The 16,228-nt window shown below is 47.6% G+C and overlaps 1 protein-coding gene across 1 annotated transcript in view; it reads right to left on the reverse strand.

Moving 5' to 3' along the window:
• LOC144098087 (neprilysin-1-like) overlaps nucleotides 1-15,900 on the reverse strand; it is a 51,134-nt gene extending 35,234 nt beyond the window's left edge. Inside the window, exons 1-3 of the mRNA XM_077630639.1 lie at nucleotides 15,700-15,900; nucleotides 14,524-14,709; nucleotides 9,221-9,307 (exon numbers count right to left, since the gene is read on the reverse strand). Of these exons, the coding sequence (XP_077486765.1) occupies nucleotides 9,221-9,307; nucleotides 14,524-14,709; nucleotides 15,700-15,900 (474 nt within the window). The remainder of the gene's footprint in view (nucleotides 1-9,220; nucleotides 9,308-14,523; nucleotides 14,710-15,699) is intronic.
• Nucleotides 15,901-16,228: the final 328 nt, after the last annotated feature.

The following is a 16,228-nucleotide window of genomic DNA, read 5'->3' on the forward strand; positions in this document are numbered from 1 at the left end:
CTCCGGAATAATTTCGACCACCTGGGGATCTTTAACGTGCACTGACATCGCACAGCTCACGGGCGCCTTTGTGTTTCGCGTCCATCGAAACGCAGCCACCGCGATCAGGCTCGAACCCGGGAACTCCGGATCAGTAGCCGAGCGCCCTCACCACTGAGCCACCGCGGAGGAACACAAGGACCAACGAACACGTGAAATGACTGAAGCATCCATAATTAACCGCAAGGTATCGGTTGTGCACTGGCATCAACAGACGGCCCATTTCAGCGAGTGAGCGTACAGCTTGGCGTATTTTTCTTTTTTTGCATTTTTTTTTTCAAATTGGATGCGATGGCTTTTTTCCTGCTCTTTTTTTTGGGGGCGTCATTTCGGATTCGAAGCCTTCTGTCTTTTGAGGGAGTGAGAAAAAAAGGGTATCATTACTGGAGAATTTCGGACTAAGTTCGACCGCCTCTGGTTCTTAAAGATCCATACAGCCGATCAGCGTCTTCTGCAGAGCGCGAACCCGCGCTCTGAAATCGAGCACTGTAACCGCCAAATAGATCAGGAGATGAAGCCATTGTTGACCCGCTGGGAGAAGCAGGATGTGAGGTTACCAGTGGGCGCTTGCAGTTCACTTAAAGGAAACTGAGTATTAGAATAGACGAATGAAGCTTACCGTCCCCCTATTCGCGCGGCGCACGGAGCTGTTAAAGGGGCACTGTGGAGAAATTGAAGCTGGCTTGTATCGATAGGATACTCGCTCCTCATCACAAAAACGCCGCTCTTACTGAAAAGAAAGCTGTTGTAAGGTAGAAAAAAGCAACAACCAAAATACAGGTATCGCCGCAATAGGCCAATCTCGCAAGCACAAGCGTGGAGACGTCATAGAACAAGAGACGCCACCTTGGAGGAAATTTTCTTCCTACATGGGGTCGCGAATCTCTGAGGCTGTCAAAGGAAGGTTGCGCGGTTCAATATTGAAGTAAGTTTTGTTTTAAAACCGATAGTGCACTCTTATCACACAAGGAAGGCAGACAAAAGACAACCTGAACGTTGGAAGCAAATAAAACCGATGCCTGGCTGCGACAAAGGCGGCCAGGAGAGAGTCGATTTTTTATGGACTTCCTACCCCCCTGCATGCTAGGCTTTAGAGCCCAACTGTCCACGCAGGTCGTCATGATTCAACTTAGTGAAGATGTAATCCCCAAAAGCAAGAATACGAGAGCTATCCTCGGATTAGACTTAAACAAGGCGTTTGACAACGTGTCACACGACGCCATCCTCACTAACCTATCGAGGCTAAATCCAGGATTCAGAACCTTCAAGTACACAAGATCGTTTCTGGACCAAAGGACGGCAGAGATATCGCTCGGTGGGGTAATCTCGGATCCTATACGCATGGGCTGTCGGGGGACACCGCAGGGCTCGGTACTATCGCCGTTCTTATTTAACCTGGCCCTCGTAGAACTACCGAACCACTTCGAGGCCATCCATAATCACAGACACACTTTCTATGCCGACGATAGTACCCTCTGGATTACGAAAGGATGTGATGGGGAGATAGAAGAGACCCTACAAATGGCCGGCGATACCATAGGAGCCTACGTTAAAACGGTAGGACTAGAATGTTCTCATCCCAAATCGGAGCTCATAATTAAAAGAGGCATTCCGAGAGGACAGAAATCCAGCCTCCCGCCAGCCAATATAAGCATAAAAGTGCAAAGAAAAGTAATTAGAGAAGTGAGTTCCATCCGAATCCTTGGAATGATAATCCAAGAGAACCGCCAAAATACCGAAATAATCGAAAAATTAAACGCCTCAGTTCACCAAACCATTAGACTGATCCGACGCATAGCGAACAGAAGAACAGGAGTTAAGGAAAAAGATCTTTGTCGGTTAGTGCAAGCCTTTTTCATCAGCAGGATGAATTACGCCCTCCCCTATCTACAGTTATACAACGCTGAGAAACTCAAAATTGAAGGACTCATCAGGCAGGCCTACAAGGCAGTCCTAGGTCTACCAGTCAACACCTCCACGGAGAAGTTACTGCAAATCTGCCTACACAACACGCTAGACGAATTGACTGACGCCCATCGTAGAATGCAAGAGCTCAGGCTCACTCGAACCAATGCGGGTAGAGCAATCCTAGAAAGGCTCGGAATAAACGCGGAACCGCTCAACGCGGATACTCGAAAAATCCCGTCCAACCTCAGAAGGACAATCACGGTAAAACCATTACCGAAAAATATGCACCCCGTCCACCACGAAGGAAGACGCAAGGTCAAAGCAAAAGGCCTAGCTAAGAAACTTCGTAGTCTACGTAGACGCGGCAGCTTACCCAACTCCCGAGAAAGCATTCACGATAGCCGCGGTGACCGAGGAAGGCCAACTCATAGCGAACGCGACAGTACGCACCCACTCTTCAGAAACAGCCGAAGAAGCGGAAATCGCCTTGGCGTTGACAAACCCGCGAGCAGAAGTGATTGTCAGCGATTCAAAAGCATCCATTAGCAATTAAGCCAAGGGCGGAATATTTCCCATCTCCTTGGGAATTATCAGTCATTACCCCAAAGACAGGACAGACTTGGAATTGGTTTGGGTACCGGCTCACTCGTCAAACCCGGGGAACGAGGCAGCGCACGATAAAGCTCGATGATCTATCGGCCGAGCTGTGGACGCTAACTCGGACGTCGAAATGACGAGAGACGGCCTTAATACGTACCATGAGATTACTCAGCATTATAGGCTTGAAAGGCTAACCTTCCCCGCTCCGCATAAATGCCTAAACAAAGAACAGGAGGTACTGTGGAGACAACTTCAAACAAAAACTCTCCCTAATCCAGCTGTCCTAAGCCATGTGCACCCGGATAGATTTAAGCCGGAGTGCAGCAAATGCGGCGGCAAAGCCACCGTAAACCACATCTTCTGGGACTGTCCGAGAGATCCCCCACCAACATCGCTCAGGAGGCTCGCGCTCCCGGGCCCATGGGAGACCTTGTTGCTCTGCTCCGACCTGGAAACCCAAGTACAGGTGGTGACGAGAGCCGAAGAGGTCGCCGCCAGTCTCCACTGACGGCCACCTAACAAGTTCGACAAACCCATTTATAACTCAAGCCGATAATAAACGTTTTCCAATCCTATCCAATGGCGCTTCGCTTCTATGAGCTTTGCATGCCCCGTGGTTTTGTTTTTGATGCGCCTCTATATACAAGCGCCGAACAGCAGAGGAACTCCAAGTGCCGCTTCAAGTGCTAGTTAAACTTTGAAGAAGCCTGTTAAGGCTGGTCAGATGATCGTCACGGTCGATGAAAAACTATGATCGCACGATGGTCGGTGATCGTACAAGGCAGTTCGTACTTGTGTCTACGCATGCTCGCCCGGCGAAACATTCCCGGCTGTGCCAGTCAACTTGAATTGAATTTAATTGAAATCTTTATTTGCCATCAAATACAGATGGCAAAACTTCAAACTACTTAACGGAAATCGTTTATTAGGGACGGGAGACAAGGTACAAGGCAGTTAAGAAAAATTGCTGATGGCCTAGCTCTGTTAGGCTAGCATATATGTAGCGAAATGGCGGAGATTTCTGCATCGGAAGAGTGCATTCCCTACACGCGCCTTTATTGGCTGTTACACACTGAGCCGTTGTGGTGGAGTGGTAGCGTCTCCGCCTGAAACGCCAAAGACCCTTGTTCGATTCCGAGCCTCGTCACAGGATTTATTTTTTTTCAGTGAGTGGGCGGGGGGTTTCAGTGGCTCCCATAGATGCCGCCACCGAATACGTTGGTTAGCAGTTAAGCGCAGGCTCTGTTAAGGCGCGTTTATGCTCCGGCGTAACGCGCGCGCTGCATGGCGACGTCACGTCGGCCAAAGCGAGACCCTCTATACTCCAACTGCGCTTGATCGCCGACGCCTTCGTTGGATTCGGCGCACTCTGACCGCACTGGCGAAGACGTGGAGCACGTCTCTATTTCGCGCTGAGTGCGCCAGCCGCCGCCGGCCCGGCCAGACTTATTCGGCTCCGCCGCGAGGCGCGCGCAGTGTCGTAATTCAATAGCTTCGGCAGTTGGGCGGAGCTGTTCTTTTTGAGCTCTCGGCTAATTTAATCCATTCACAGTACACATCTGAAGGTACATGTAATTGGGCGACAGAGCCCGATCCAGTGGACCCGTTGGATCTAGCGGAAGCCGTTGAAGCGTCGTGCGTCGGCTTTAGTTTCAAGCCGCCAATTCTAAACGCGACCGCCCTTGAGCACCCATCCGTTTTTTTGTGGCAAAAAAATAAATAAATAACTTGGCCCTTGCAACCGTGAGAGAACTCGATGCCGCCTGCTGTGCCCTGCAACCACGCCGTTCAAGGAATCACAATCCGTTGGCCCCAAAGCCCCGGCCAGCCTCCGATGGGCACAACGCGCCGACCTTGTCCTGTCCCCTCGCGACTCCCCGCACTGGGAGCGGCTGCTCACGGCGGAAGGGCGAAACGACCCGCCGGCGCCTAACCTAACCGTGCTCCCTCAAAAGCATCGCACGCTCTCTGGGGCTGAGGTCGCTGAAATGCAGGCCGGAGTTATTGCGAGAACTGCGTCGTCGGGTTCGGGAACGGGATCCATCGTAACCCTGGAAAGACGGCTGTGCAAACGTAAACGAAACGACGGTAGCGACCCCCGATAGATGCCTTCAACGTGCGGCGGCGGTAGCTTTCATTTCGGCAGCTGCTAGACCGCACCGCTAAAGCCGATGTGTTCAGCGCTCGGGCGCGCGTCGCACGCAGTCAGTCGCGCTACACCGGTTTCGCTGCGCCGGCCGAAGCGCCACCTCCTCGATGCGCCCAAACGCCGCGCGCAGCTTCGGAGCATGCGCAGAACGACCGCCGCTTAGCGCGCCGATCGTCGACACGCCGGCAGTTTGAATTCCGGTCGCGCCTTTTTCTGCGTCGCCTCACCCGTTTCGTTCCATCCACGGCATTGCGGCTACTAATGAAACATGGCTAGGGTGTTATCCGCGCGACAGAAGCTTGCTCTCGTGTTACTAGTGCACCTCTTGCGGCGAAAGCGCAGGCGCTCGATGTATGTACGAAAGATCGCTCTCTCCAAGGGAACAACTCACTCGAGGAGAGACCGGTGCTTCGCCTTCTGTTGCCAAGCGTTCTCTTTGCCCTGGTGGTCTCTGAAATTCAGCCTTTTGGTGTTGTATACACAAGGGTGTTCTTTGATGGCTTCGATAAACCGTTCCACAACGATATCCGGCACAATTTCAACATTTTGGCAGCTCGCGCCACTCACGCCGTTCGCACTGGCATCCGCCATTTTTCTCCGCGCGATGCATTGTGGGTCGACGCGGCCGGCAGCGCCGGCGCGCAAATGGAGCAGGAGCCAAATCTGCGCCGGGCCCGTCGGGGCACGCTGGCAGTCGCCGGTTACGTTGGCCGCTGCAGTGCGTCGAACTATAGACGGAGCTTTTTCACCAACGCAACGCAGCGTGCGCGCTTGCTTGCGTTACGTCGGACTATATTCGCGCCTTAACTGCCAGAAATCACGGAGTCTGTATTTACGTCACGTCACGTCACTCCGTCCTATGACGTCATAAGAGTTCTCCGTCACGTCATAAGAGTTCTCGAGTTTGAATCGGAGCGGCGGGAAAAACTTTTTCAACTTCGAATCCAAATTTATTTGAAATAAATGCATCTTTCGCTGCCGGGCAAGCGGGAACAAAGCCATGAATTGCCGAACTATCAGATTTTGCTAACAAAAAAAATTTGATAGCGTTCTCCTCAGTGTACCTTTAGCGTGTGAGTTTGCGAGAGCTTTAAAGTAGGGGGCCAGCCGAATTCGGATTGCGCTGGCCGCCTCCACTGCCACTTCGGTTAAAAAACGAAATTCTAAGCTGTAAATGTGGCAAGTACCATTTTATGTTCACTTTCATTTGTGCCATTATAAAGAACCTAACGATAAATAAATAACAAAAATAACGTGAAATTTTCTGCTTTCTTACCCCTTTTAAAAGTGAGCAGCACAAACCTGTTTAAACGTCCCGCGCTATCTTACGCATTTTCATGGGAACCAAACAATTCGTACTCGCTAATTCTAGCAGCTGTAAAAATCCACTGCGGCTTTCTATGGGAGTAATTTTGAGGTACGGGCATCTTGAAACGCAACAAATGATTTGAGCATGATCCCGCCGCGGTGGCTCAGTGGCTAAGGCGCTCGGCTACTGATCCGGAGTTCCCGGGTTCGAACCCGACCGCGGCGGCTGCATTTTTATGGAGGAAAAACGCTAAGGCGCCCGTGTGCTGTGCGATGTCAGTGCACGTTAAAGATCCCCAGGTGGTCGAAATTATTCCGGAGCCATTCACTACGGCACCTCTCTCGTTTCTTCTTTCACTCTCTCCTTTATCCCTTCCCTTAGGGCGCGGTTCAGGTGTCCAACGTTATGTGAGACATACTGCGCCATTTCCTTTCCCTAAAAACCAATTATTAATTATTATTATTTGAGCATGAGACATTTGCTGCGAACTCGAGGTATAGTGAATCAGCCAGTAGTTGTGAGGCCGCCATCGCCTGCTTCAAAAGACGCCGCCACCTCACCCGACCGTATCAGGCGTGAGGGGGCCCAGGCTCATTCGTCATCTTGTTGGTGTTAGCGTCGCCCGCTAATCCAAATACCCATGAAGTGCTTTGGCTGTGCAGACGTGCACTGTCGATGGTATTCCCTTATCCCTCAACGGGACAGAGTGTCGCTATTTTTAAGCAGCCTTTAAGCGACAAGTATTGTTTAGGGCATGCGCTAGCTAATGCCATATATTTCAATGAAAAAGCGAAGCTTTCGGTCAAGGAATTAACTTTTTCCACTTGCGTCAGCTAAACGAACACTCAGGACAACGCTGTCATTTTTTTTTTGTTAGTAAAATCTGATAGTTGGGCATTTTGTGGCTTTGCTGTAGCTTGTGCAGCGGCCAAATATGCATTTGTTGCTAAGAGATTTGGGATTGAAGTCGAAAAACTTTTTCCTGCCTGATTCAAAACTGAGCACATTGTGATGAAAGAATGCCTTAAAAGTCACGAAAACTGACGTCAAATGCGAACTCCACCATCATTGCTGGTTCCGAGCGGTGCAGCCTAGCATTAGCTTAACTGCCACTGGCCTGACGTTGAAGGCATTTGTCAGCCGCCGCTACCATCGCTTCGTTTACGTTTGCCCCAAAGCTACGAAGCGTCCCGTCGCGAACGAAATTCTTTCAAAGAAACGCGGCCTGCACTTCAGCGACCTCAACCCCACAAATCGTGCGATGCTTTTGAGGGCTGAGGGTCTGGCAGGATAAGGCCGAGCGCCGAAGGATTGTCAGCGTCGGCAGCAAGCCGAGCTACAGATGCGGCCGCTGTCACCGCAAAGCCACCGTCACGACTGATGAGCAGATGCTGGTACGTACGGGCATATTTAAATTCTGTAATAGCAGTCCTCGTAACGCGTCATATACAGCCCGGAGTTTTGGTACATTGAGGAAGCGAGCCCGCCGAGTAGTGGTGTTGCTAACATGGAGGCTCGTGCGACATTAGCTATAGCCACAGGTGCTTTCCTTGTCGCAGGTGCGTGCTGCGGCATGAGCTTCGTTCCAGGAGCACTCAGAGGGGCACTTGGAGTTCCTCTGCTGTTCGGCGCCTGTAAATCGAGGCGCGTAAAAAAGGAAAGCACGCGGGCACGGAAAGCCCATAGCCGCGAAGCAGCAATGCGCATCGAAACTGAGCTGGCCGCCTGTTGCACCTCACCTATAGGTTTTCTTTCGCTTGCAACGTTCAGGTTGTCTTTTTTCCTTTTTCCGCCTTCCTCGTGTGACAAAACTGCACTAGAGGTTTCAAAACAACTTGAATGCTTTAATATCGAAACGTGTAACCGTAACGCACATCTGTCGGCCTCAAAGGTCCGTGGAGTTTTCCAGGGATATCGTCAACGGCCTTGCACTTCCCAGATTGGCCTGTGGCGGCGGTGCCTATATCTTAGTTCTTGCTGTATACCTTACAAGAGCTTTGTTGTCAGCCAGAGTGGTCTTTTTGTGCTTAGGATCTGGAATTCTATGCGCACAAGCCGACTGAAAATTATTGCCAGTGTCCCGTTAAATTAGCGGCCTAAACACAGAGAGTGTGAATTTTGTGATTCGACGATTCATGTTCTGTTAAATGTGTATCTTATTCCAATTTCATTGACGAGGAGTGTTGTTCGTATTGTTTTTATCGTAACTATTTTCATGCTTTTGATTGCAGTCTTTTTTTTTTACCTGGCTGTCTCTCTAACTAACCCAACTACAGTTATATTCAGTGGGTGCTGTACCTACTGCAATAAATACAGATATGTATAGATAACTACTAAACGAATCAATCTTGTCTCGTTTAAAAAAATTATGCTATTGGAGGGAGCACAGCTGGCCAGAAACAAACACATTAGGACCAGGGAAAAGACAGTGTCATAGAAGAAGGTCTGCACGGGACAATGCTGGACTATCAACTATTGTTAGCCCAGCGCTGTCCCGTGTACTTCTCCTTCTGGTGATCCTGTCTCTCCATTGGTCCAACATTTCTATTCACACCAAATAACCCGAATGGTCACATTGTTAATAGTTACATACCTTCGTGGATAAGGTGTGTAACGGCCGAACCCCCGGACGTGTAAATTCACGAAACAATTCAGGACGCGATATAGTCCCAACAAACTCCACAAGTACCCTAAAATTTCAGAAGGTATTAAAAGAAAAACTCAAGCACCAATCTGCTTCCAACAAGCGGATGTGAACATGTAGCAAACACGTCGTAATTCAAAGGAAACAGGCACAAGGCATTCAGATGCATACAAAAACAGCACTCGAACTGCCATCGTACCGTAGTTGAGCGCTTACGGAGAGAGCATCGAACAGGCGGTTTTATTCCTCTCTTCTGTCTGTCTTGCAAATTCGTATCGGTTCGGTCCAACGTGCTCTGTGAACATCATGCAATTTTCTTCATTCTGATCTCAACATGGATCTACGTGTGAACGCAGGGCCTTCTTTTTTTAGCTGGTTTCAAGCTTCTCAGCCTAAGCTGACAGTTTGCAATGTGGTAACAAAAATCGATTACAATACTTCTTTTCTGTGACTGTTAAGTAATATAATGCATAAAAGTTTCTGTGGTATTTAGCAGAAATATATTTTCGCGAGGCGTTGAGCATGTTACTATCGGAAGAAATATTTGGAAATACTTGATTGCTCTCCTCACATTTGGGACGGTTGATTCCAGAGACTCCATAGAGATGAGGTGAAATGATTTCTTCGGATTAGGGAGGTCCGTGGGCTCTTCGGAAATCTAGAAAGAGAGAAAAAACGCGTTACTTCTCACTCTATAACAATATTGGTGCCGAAATATGTCTTATGAGGCGATTTACTTAAGCTGGAATTAAAATCCGGCTGCCCATTCACACGTGTGGAACGCAGACATCTCTAGACGTGGGAACCCGGATATCATGACTGGAGAATATTTTCTGAAACAACGCGCACAACTATGGAAGGTGATTATTTATATTTCTACAGAACGCTGACTGCGATTGTCAACGGAATTGTGCCTTCAGTGGGTTTACATTGGTTTAGATGGTGACGAGATGTTCACCGCTAGAGGTATTTTGTACAATATGCGAAAATCAGAAGTCATCCTTCCATTTATTTAACGTGTGCTCCATGTTACAATGGATATACTGACAACGACGTTTATTCGTGACTTGTCATCTGTACGGAAACTGCGCTAAAGCATTAAGGATCTAGTTACTCATCCACGAAGTTTTTTGTTTTTCCTAACTAATATTGAAAGTTAGTACCCAGAAAACTCCTGATCCCCTAGTCATAATCGCGAGTCAAAAACTCTCAGGATCGTGACGACTCTCATCCGCGATTGCTCGCAGGGAGTGCACCGCGGTAAGCTTCAAGTGAGACATAGAAGCGCAGCGACTGCACTCTTATTGCTGTCGTCAGCAGTGTGGGCTCCTCATATCATGATTAACTGCTTAATGCTGTAACGCACTGCCTGTTTCCGCGGTCGTGACCAGCCGCACAACAACAGCGCGAAATTTCATTTCGAGCGTGTGTCTCTCGTTCACCATTTAGGCCAGGACTTCTGATAAAGTATTGAATTAATTTATTAAGGCGAAAGCCATTAATGGCTCATACTCGCGGCCAAAGTCACGTCCGGTGTAACGCTGCCTTCCACAGATAACGCCACAATTACTCAGGATAGGAGAAAACGAATAACAGCATCAGATAGAGGGGACATAATGTAACCCGGACATCAAGTTTGGTGACTGTAGATTGATAATTATTTATAGACAGTTATAGCGAAAAAACAAAGAAAGCAATCAAATGCGTCGATATAGCGCGCACGTCGATATAGCGACGGGAGAGGGTGACGTCACACCGGAGGTCGTCATGGTAACGGCGTGCGCGCTGGTGGCGCCTCCTGCGTGCCACCAGCAGAGAAGCCAGAAGGCAGAGAAGAAGAGAAGAAGGCCACAGAGCGCTTGGTGCTAAAATCTTGTCGTAATCTCCTATGGAGATTTCCTTGTTTATACCACCAATCCCCCCATGTCGATATGTGCCATGTTTTAAGAAGAAGAAAAAGAAGAGAAAGCAGACCGCAAGCGCCAACAACGTTCGTCAAAGAACCTGCGAAACCAGAATCGCAGTCGGCAAGACGAAAGGCTTTCGCCTTGCCGCACTTTAGGTTGGCTAAGTGCTCCCATTATTTTTGAGTGCCTAAAAACGTTTACTCTTGTGAAAGTTCCGTAAAGCTGTTTACTTTGTAATGAAATGAGCAGAAAAGGAAAGGGACAAGAAGGGATCGTAATGGAAACCAACAGCCGCCGAAACGAAGGAGCGCAGGGTATGGTTTTGTTTTTTACTTTTTGTTTTTTTTCCTGGCAGAGGCCTTTGCCCTGCAGTGGGTGTAGTCAGGCTGATGGTGATGATGACGGTAATCATTTTCAAACATAATTGATAACCATTTATATTTTTGAAAAAGTTACCATAATAATCTCCAATTGATGAACGCCACAAATTAAAAACAAAAAAAAAACACTCTATGCTCTTGGGTTTCGGTGACTGCTGGCATCCGCCATGTACTTCTAATCAATTGCACTGTCTTATAAGTTTTGATTGTAATGTGCTGCAGAAGATGAAAGATTTCAAAGATGATTAGCATTTCCTTTCATTATTTGAAGAACAGTGAACACGATGACATTATTTTCAGTTCACTGACCTGACCTGCCCTGTTGTAGGGGTGGCCCTGTTTCCCTGTTGTAGAGGAGGCGAGGCATGTCAAATGGGCCTAATGACTGCTTTTTTCGTGCCTCCCTCAGTTTTTTTAAAATAAAACTGGAATAAACTTAACTGATCCTAATACACACGCAGTGAAGGCAGCATACACCTTGTCGTTGAATTATTTTTTTCATTTAGAGCCTAACGATTTGAAAAAAAAAACATTCCAGAAAGCTAGTTCAATTACAATTTCCTTTATTTTGTCCGCAAACTCCGGCTCCCCTATTTTAGTCAAGGTGTGTTTGCAATAAAAGCACTAGCTTAAAAGTGATATGCAGGTAACCAGTTAAGCAAAAAAGTACGGTCAATTGACCCTTAAGCCCAACAGAAAATCTGAAGTGATATATTCGCGTAAAGCAAGCTAATCCAGGGAAAAGTGGTTTGATGAGAATAATATCTTACCATGGCGATATGATAATTATCGGCAAGGTTTCTAGTGAGTACTTAGATAAGCGCGTTATATCCATGCAGTAACGCTGGCTATATTTGGATCCCACTATTTGAATAAGCAAACAGCTTTATTTTCGTGAAGAGCAAAACCGCAAAATAGGATGGGACTGAGGCAGGCGAAAACACAGGGCGGTACTGACAACTGAGCATTTATTGAAACACAGCAGAGCTTATAAGGATCAGTCGCGCGTGTAATCAGGAAAGCAATCATAAATCATAAAAAGAAGATGAAGCATGTAGAAATAATTCAATGGCAACCATGACGAAAACATTAAGTGCGGCGAAAGGAATGAAACCGAGCAAGAATGATACAACTAACCTGCGCAAAACCAAGCAAAAATCAACCTAGTGAAACGCTGACAAAAAAGCTAGCTCTTTCTGAAAAATAGACACAGAAGGCGTGCTGACACACTTACCTGGCTCCGATTCCAGGATGGCAACAGCCTCGACAATTTCCCTTTCCAACTGCCCCTTTCTTCTTCTTATGATCTCTGTACAATTAAGCTTAGGATAGCAGCCCTTACAACTGCGACAATGAACGGGCAGGGCAGGTCCTCCGGGCCTACTCAAGGAGCGCGCATGCTCTTGCAGACGAATGTTTAAACATCTGCCAGTTTGTCCGATATGAAATCGACGACAGCTGAGGGGAATCTTATAAACCACCCCCGTCGCGCATGAGCCGTATTTTTTCGAATGCCTCATGCCGCAAACTACATGCGTTGAAGTCTGCTTCCTCACCAAATTAAAAAGTTTTGAGAGCTTGCAGGGCGCAGACACGACCACGTCAACGCCATATCTGCCGGAGATCGTCTTAAGATTGTGGGAAATACTGTGAAGATATGGTAAGACAACACCATTATTTCGACTAGGGGGCTCATGGGAAAAGTTGTCTTCTTTTGCTGTCTGGCGAAGCTTTTTGAGCAGCGATTCGGCCACAGATCTTAAAAGGGAGCTTAGAAAACCCGCCTTTTCGAGTCGCTAAGTTGAAGAAGAAACCTGAGCTGCACTTTGTGATGGCATGATTTCAAAAGCGCAGACCTAAAACAAGAAGAAGCCAAGGCCCGTTTAACGAGCTTTGAATGGGATGAGTCAAACGGCAATAAAGCTTTCTTCGATCTCGGCTGAAAAGCCCAGCATACATGGTCATGTTGATTAAAATCGAATTTTAAGTCTAAAAACTAGATATATCCATCTTGCGGAAGCTCAAGGGTAAAACTTAGAGAATGTGAACATCCAGAGAACACAGCCGAAAGCTCATCCGCTACGTCAACTAATACATCATTAGGTGAAAGCTTTAAAAGGAGAAAAAAATCATCGAGGTATCTAAAAACGCTAGAAATGAAGGCATGGGTCAACTTGCGTTTCATCAGTCGATCTAAATTGGCCAGAAAGATTTCGCACAACAGTGGGGCAACGCTGGAACCAATACAGATTCCTTTCTTTTGAACATAGTGTTTACCATCAAAAGAGACAATGGTTGAAGTTAAATAGAACCTGAGCAGCTCCAAGAAGGAATGCACAGACACACCACAGGAGTTCTGGAAGTCAACCACGTCACCAGCTTCGATGAGCTCCCTTACAACGCTGAAAAGTTCTCCATGCGGAACAGAATAAAATAACTCTTCGACATCAACTGACACCGCACAATTAGCACCAGGGACGGCTGTTTTTAGCAATTCGACCAAATGATGAGATCCGTAAATCTTGAAAGGGTGTTCAGGCTTTAGGTTTTTAAGATGGGTTTGCAAAAACCTGCTGACTTCGCCCTGCCAACTTCCTCTCTCTGTAACAATCGCCCTGAACGGACAGGCATTCTTATGGGTCTTTTCCGTAAAAAAGATGTTCAGGACATCAGACTTGTTAACCAAGACCTGCTTTTTCAGCATCTGCAGGTTCAGTCCATCTAAAAGAGCAATTGCCTTGCTTTTGAACTTAGATGGCTTCTGATTGACGGCCTGGAAGTTCTTGGTCACTGCATTTGATGCATGTAGTTTGCAGCATGAGGCATTCGAAAAAATACGTCTCATGCGCGACGGGGATGGTTTATATGATTCCCCTCAGCTGTGGTCGATTTTATATCGGACAAACTGGCAGATGTTTAAACATTCGTCTGCAAGAGCATGCGCGCTCCTTGAGTAGGCCCGGAGGACCTGCCCTGCCCGTTCATTGTCGCAGTGGTAAGGGCTGCTATCCTAAGCTGAATTGTACAGAGATCATAGGAAGAAGAAAGGGGCAGTTGGAAAGGGAAATTGTCGAGGCTGTTGCCATCCTGGAATCGGAGCCAGATAATTGTGTCAGCACGCCTTCTGTGTCTATTTTTCAGAAAGAGTGAGCTTTTTTGTCAGCGTTTCACTAGGTTGTTTTTTGCTTGGTTTTGCGCAGGTTAGTTGTATCATTCTTGCTCGGTTTCATTCCTTTCGCTGCACTGAATGTTTTCGTCATGGTTGCCATTGAATTGTTTCTACATGCTTCATCTTCTTTTTATGATTTATGATTGCTTTCCAGAATACACGCGCGACTGATCCTTATAAGCTCTGCTGTGTTTCAATAAATGCTCAGTTGTCTGTACCGCCCTTTGTTGTCGCCTGCCTCAGTCCCGTCCTGTTTTGCGGTTTTGCTCTTCACCATGTCATACTAACTGGCGTACACCAAAGTCCTTCTAAGCTTTATTTTCTATTTTGGACAACGGTCTCCATCCTCCTCTTCGGTGGTTTTTCACGGCATTCAGTTGAACCACCGAGGAGACCTCCTCTATGCTGGACGACATACCGCTGCGAGCTTTCCCTCGAAGTTGACGATTTCGTTGACCACGCTCTCGGCTGCGGCGACCGTGGATCCGAGTATCTGGGCCGAGCGGAAGATGAAGAGCTTGTAGCGATGCCGTATCCGGAAGTAGGGCGACCCGAACGGCGAACGGAGCACTTCCCTCTCAACGCCGAACTCGGGCTGGCCCAGCTGCAAGTGTAAAAGCATCGGCTTATGGCGATGTTTGGAGGCAATGACGCACACACTGCCCAAAAGTTTCCAACAATTCAATGAATTGTCATTATGTCCACGGGAATACTATGCGCTCTTAGCAAGAACTTCATCGCAGGTGACTTCAGTAAGACCGCCACATCATATTAGGAGAGCAGCGACCGTATAGAAGGAAGAGAAATTAAGCTACAAGGAAACTTAAACTCCGCCTTTTGCTGCTTTCTTAATTAGTGCACATTTCTAATTGCGCACAGCGAATAGCATACATCAGTAAACACACTAGATCCCGTGATACACAGAAAGATACATAAGGTCTGCCTTTAACCATGCCTAACGAACGGGCCACAGTGGCATCAGAGGCAGGTGTCTCACTATAGCTCGAATCGAAAGGGTTATGGGCTCGATTTCTCAGTGACGTCAGCTTTCTTTTCAGCGTAATTTACTTTAGACCCTAATATATCATAATGACATTTTAGTTGCGCTACGGACTTAAAATCAGAATTAAACTGAAGTTTTATTAATTTTCATTGCAATGTGCGACGTGTGACATTACGACCCTCTCGCCAAATCGACACTTTCTCGATACGTCAAAGGCAACACTGCCGCGTAAAATAGTTGCCGATTCCTGGTGCACGGAAAGGCGAAGATAAATCAACAATGTAAATTCATAGATTAAAACCTCGATTCCATCGACCCGAAATGCCCAAACTGGTAGCAAAAATGGTAAGTATAAAATGTAGCCTTTTCCCAGAGAAATTCGCAGAAGAAACATGCCGTGGAATTTCATTTACGCAATAATAGTGGAAAGTGAGGCCGCCTTCTAGCCAACAATGTCTGCATCACAGGTATGTCACCGTTCAACACAACCATTTCCAAGTGCAACCAGCATAAAGTATTTTCAAAAACTGAATAAATTGCTCTCGGTATCCGCTTAAGGCAAAGGACCAGTGTCGCTTTGATCGTACTTACGTAGACGATGTGCCTTCGCGTGTCGTGGTGGTCGGGGCCGACGCGCACCGATACAATGGCGCTGAGTCCCAGCTCGCGGATCATGTCGGCCAGCGTGTTCATCACGTTCATCTGGAAGTCCTGGTGCACGATGGGCCACCGCGGAATGCCGAACCTGTCCAGCAGGTTCTCCAGGGGCTTCGTGCCCTTGGTGTTCCGCATCCCTGCGGTGGTAGCAAGCCGGTTCTGACGACAAATTTTCGGCGGCCTGCCGCCATCGATAGCCTACTAGATATTGTGAAGTTTCAGAGCCTGTATTCGATACATAAGGCGTTTCGACGCGTTTGAATCTTGCACAGCCGAGCTCTTCATGTGCCCTTAAAGGCGGCTCGAAGGAAGTGCGAATGATTGCATTTAACTTTATCTGCTTCAGGTGACATATCAGTAAAGGTGATCATACGCTTCACTAATAGGGCCGTAACCTGTTTGTCTTTCTGAAGCTCGGCGCTTCCACGAAGCGCACGCGGTGAGCTGTCCCGAAACGAATTTG

Source organism: Amblyomma americanum, chromosome 7, assembly GCF_052857255.1.
Source record: "Amblyomma americanum isolate KBUSLIRL-KWMA chromosome 7, ASM5285725v1, whole genome shotgun sequence".
NCBI classification, from domain to species: Eukaryota; Metazoa; Arthropoda; class Arachnida; order Ixodida; family Ixodidae; genus Amblyomma; species Amblyomma americanum.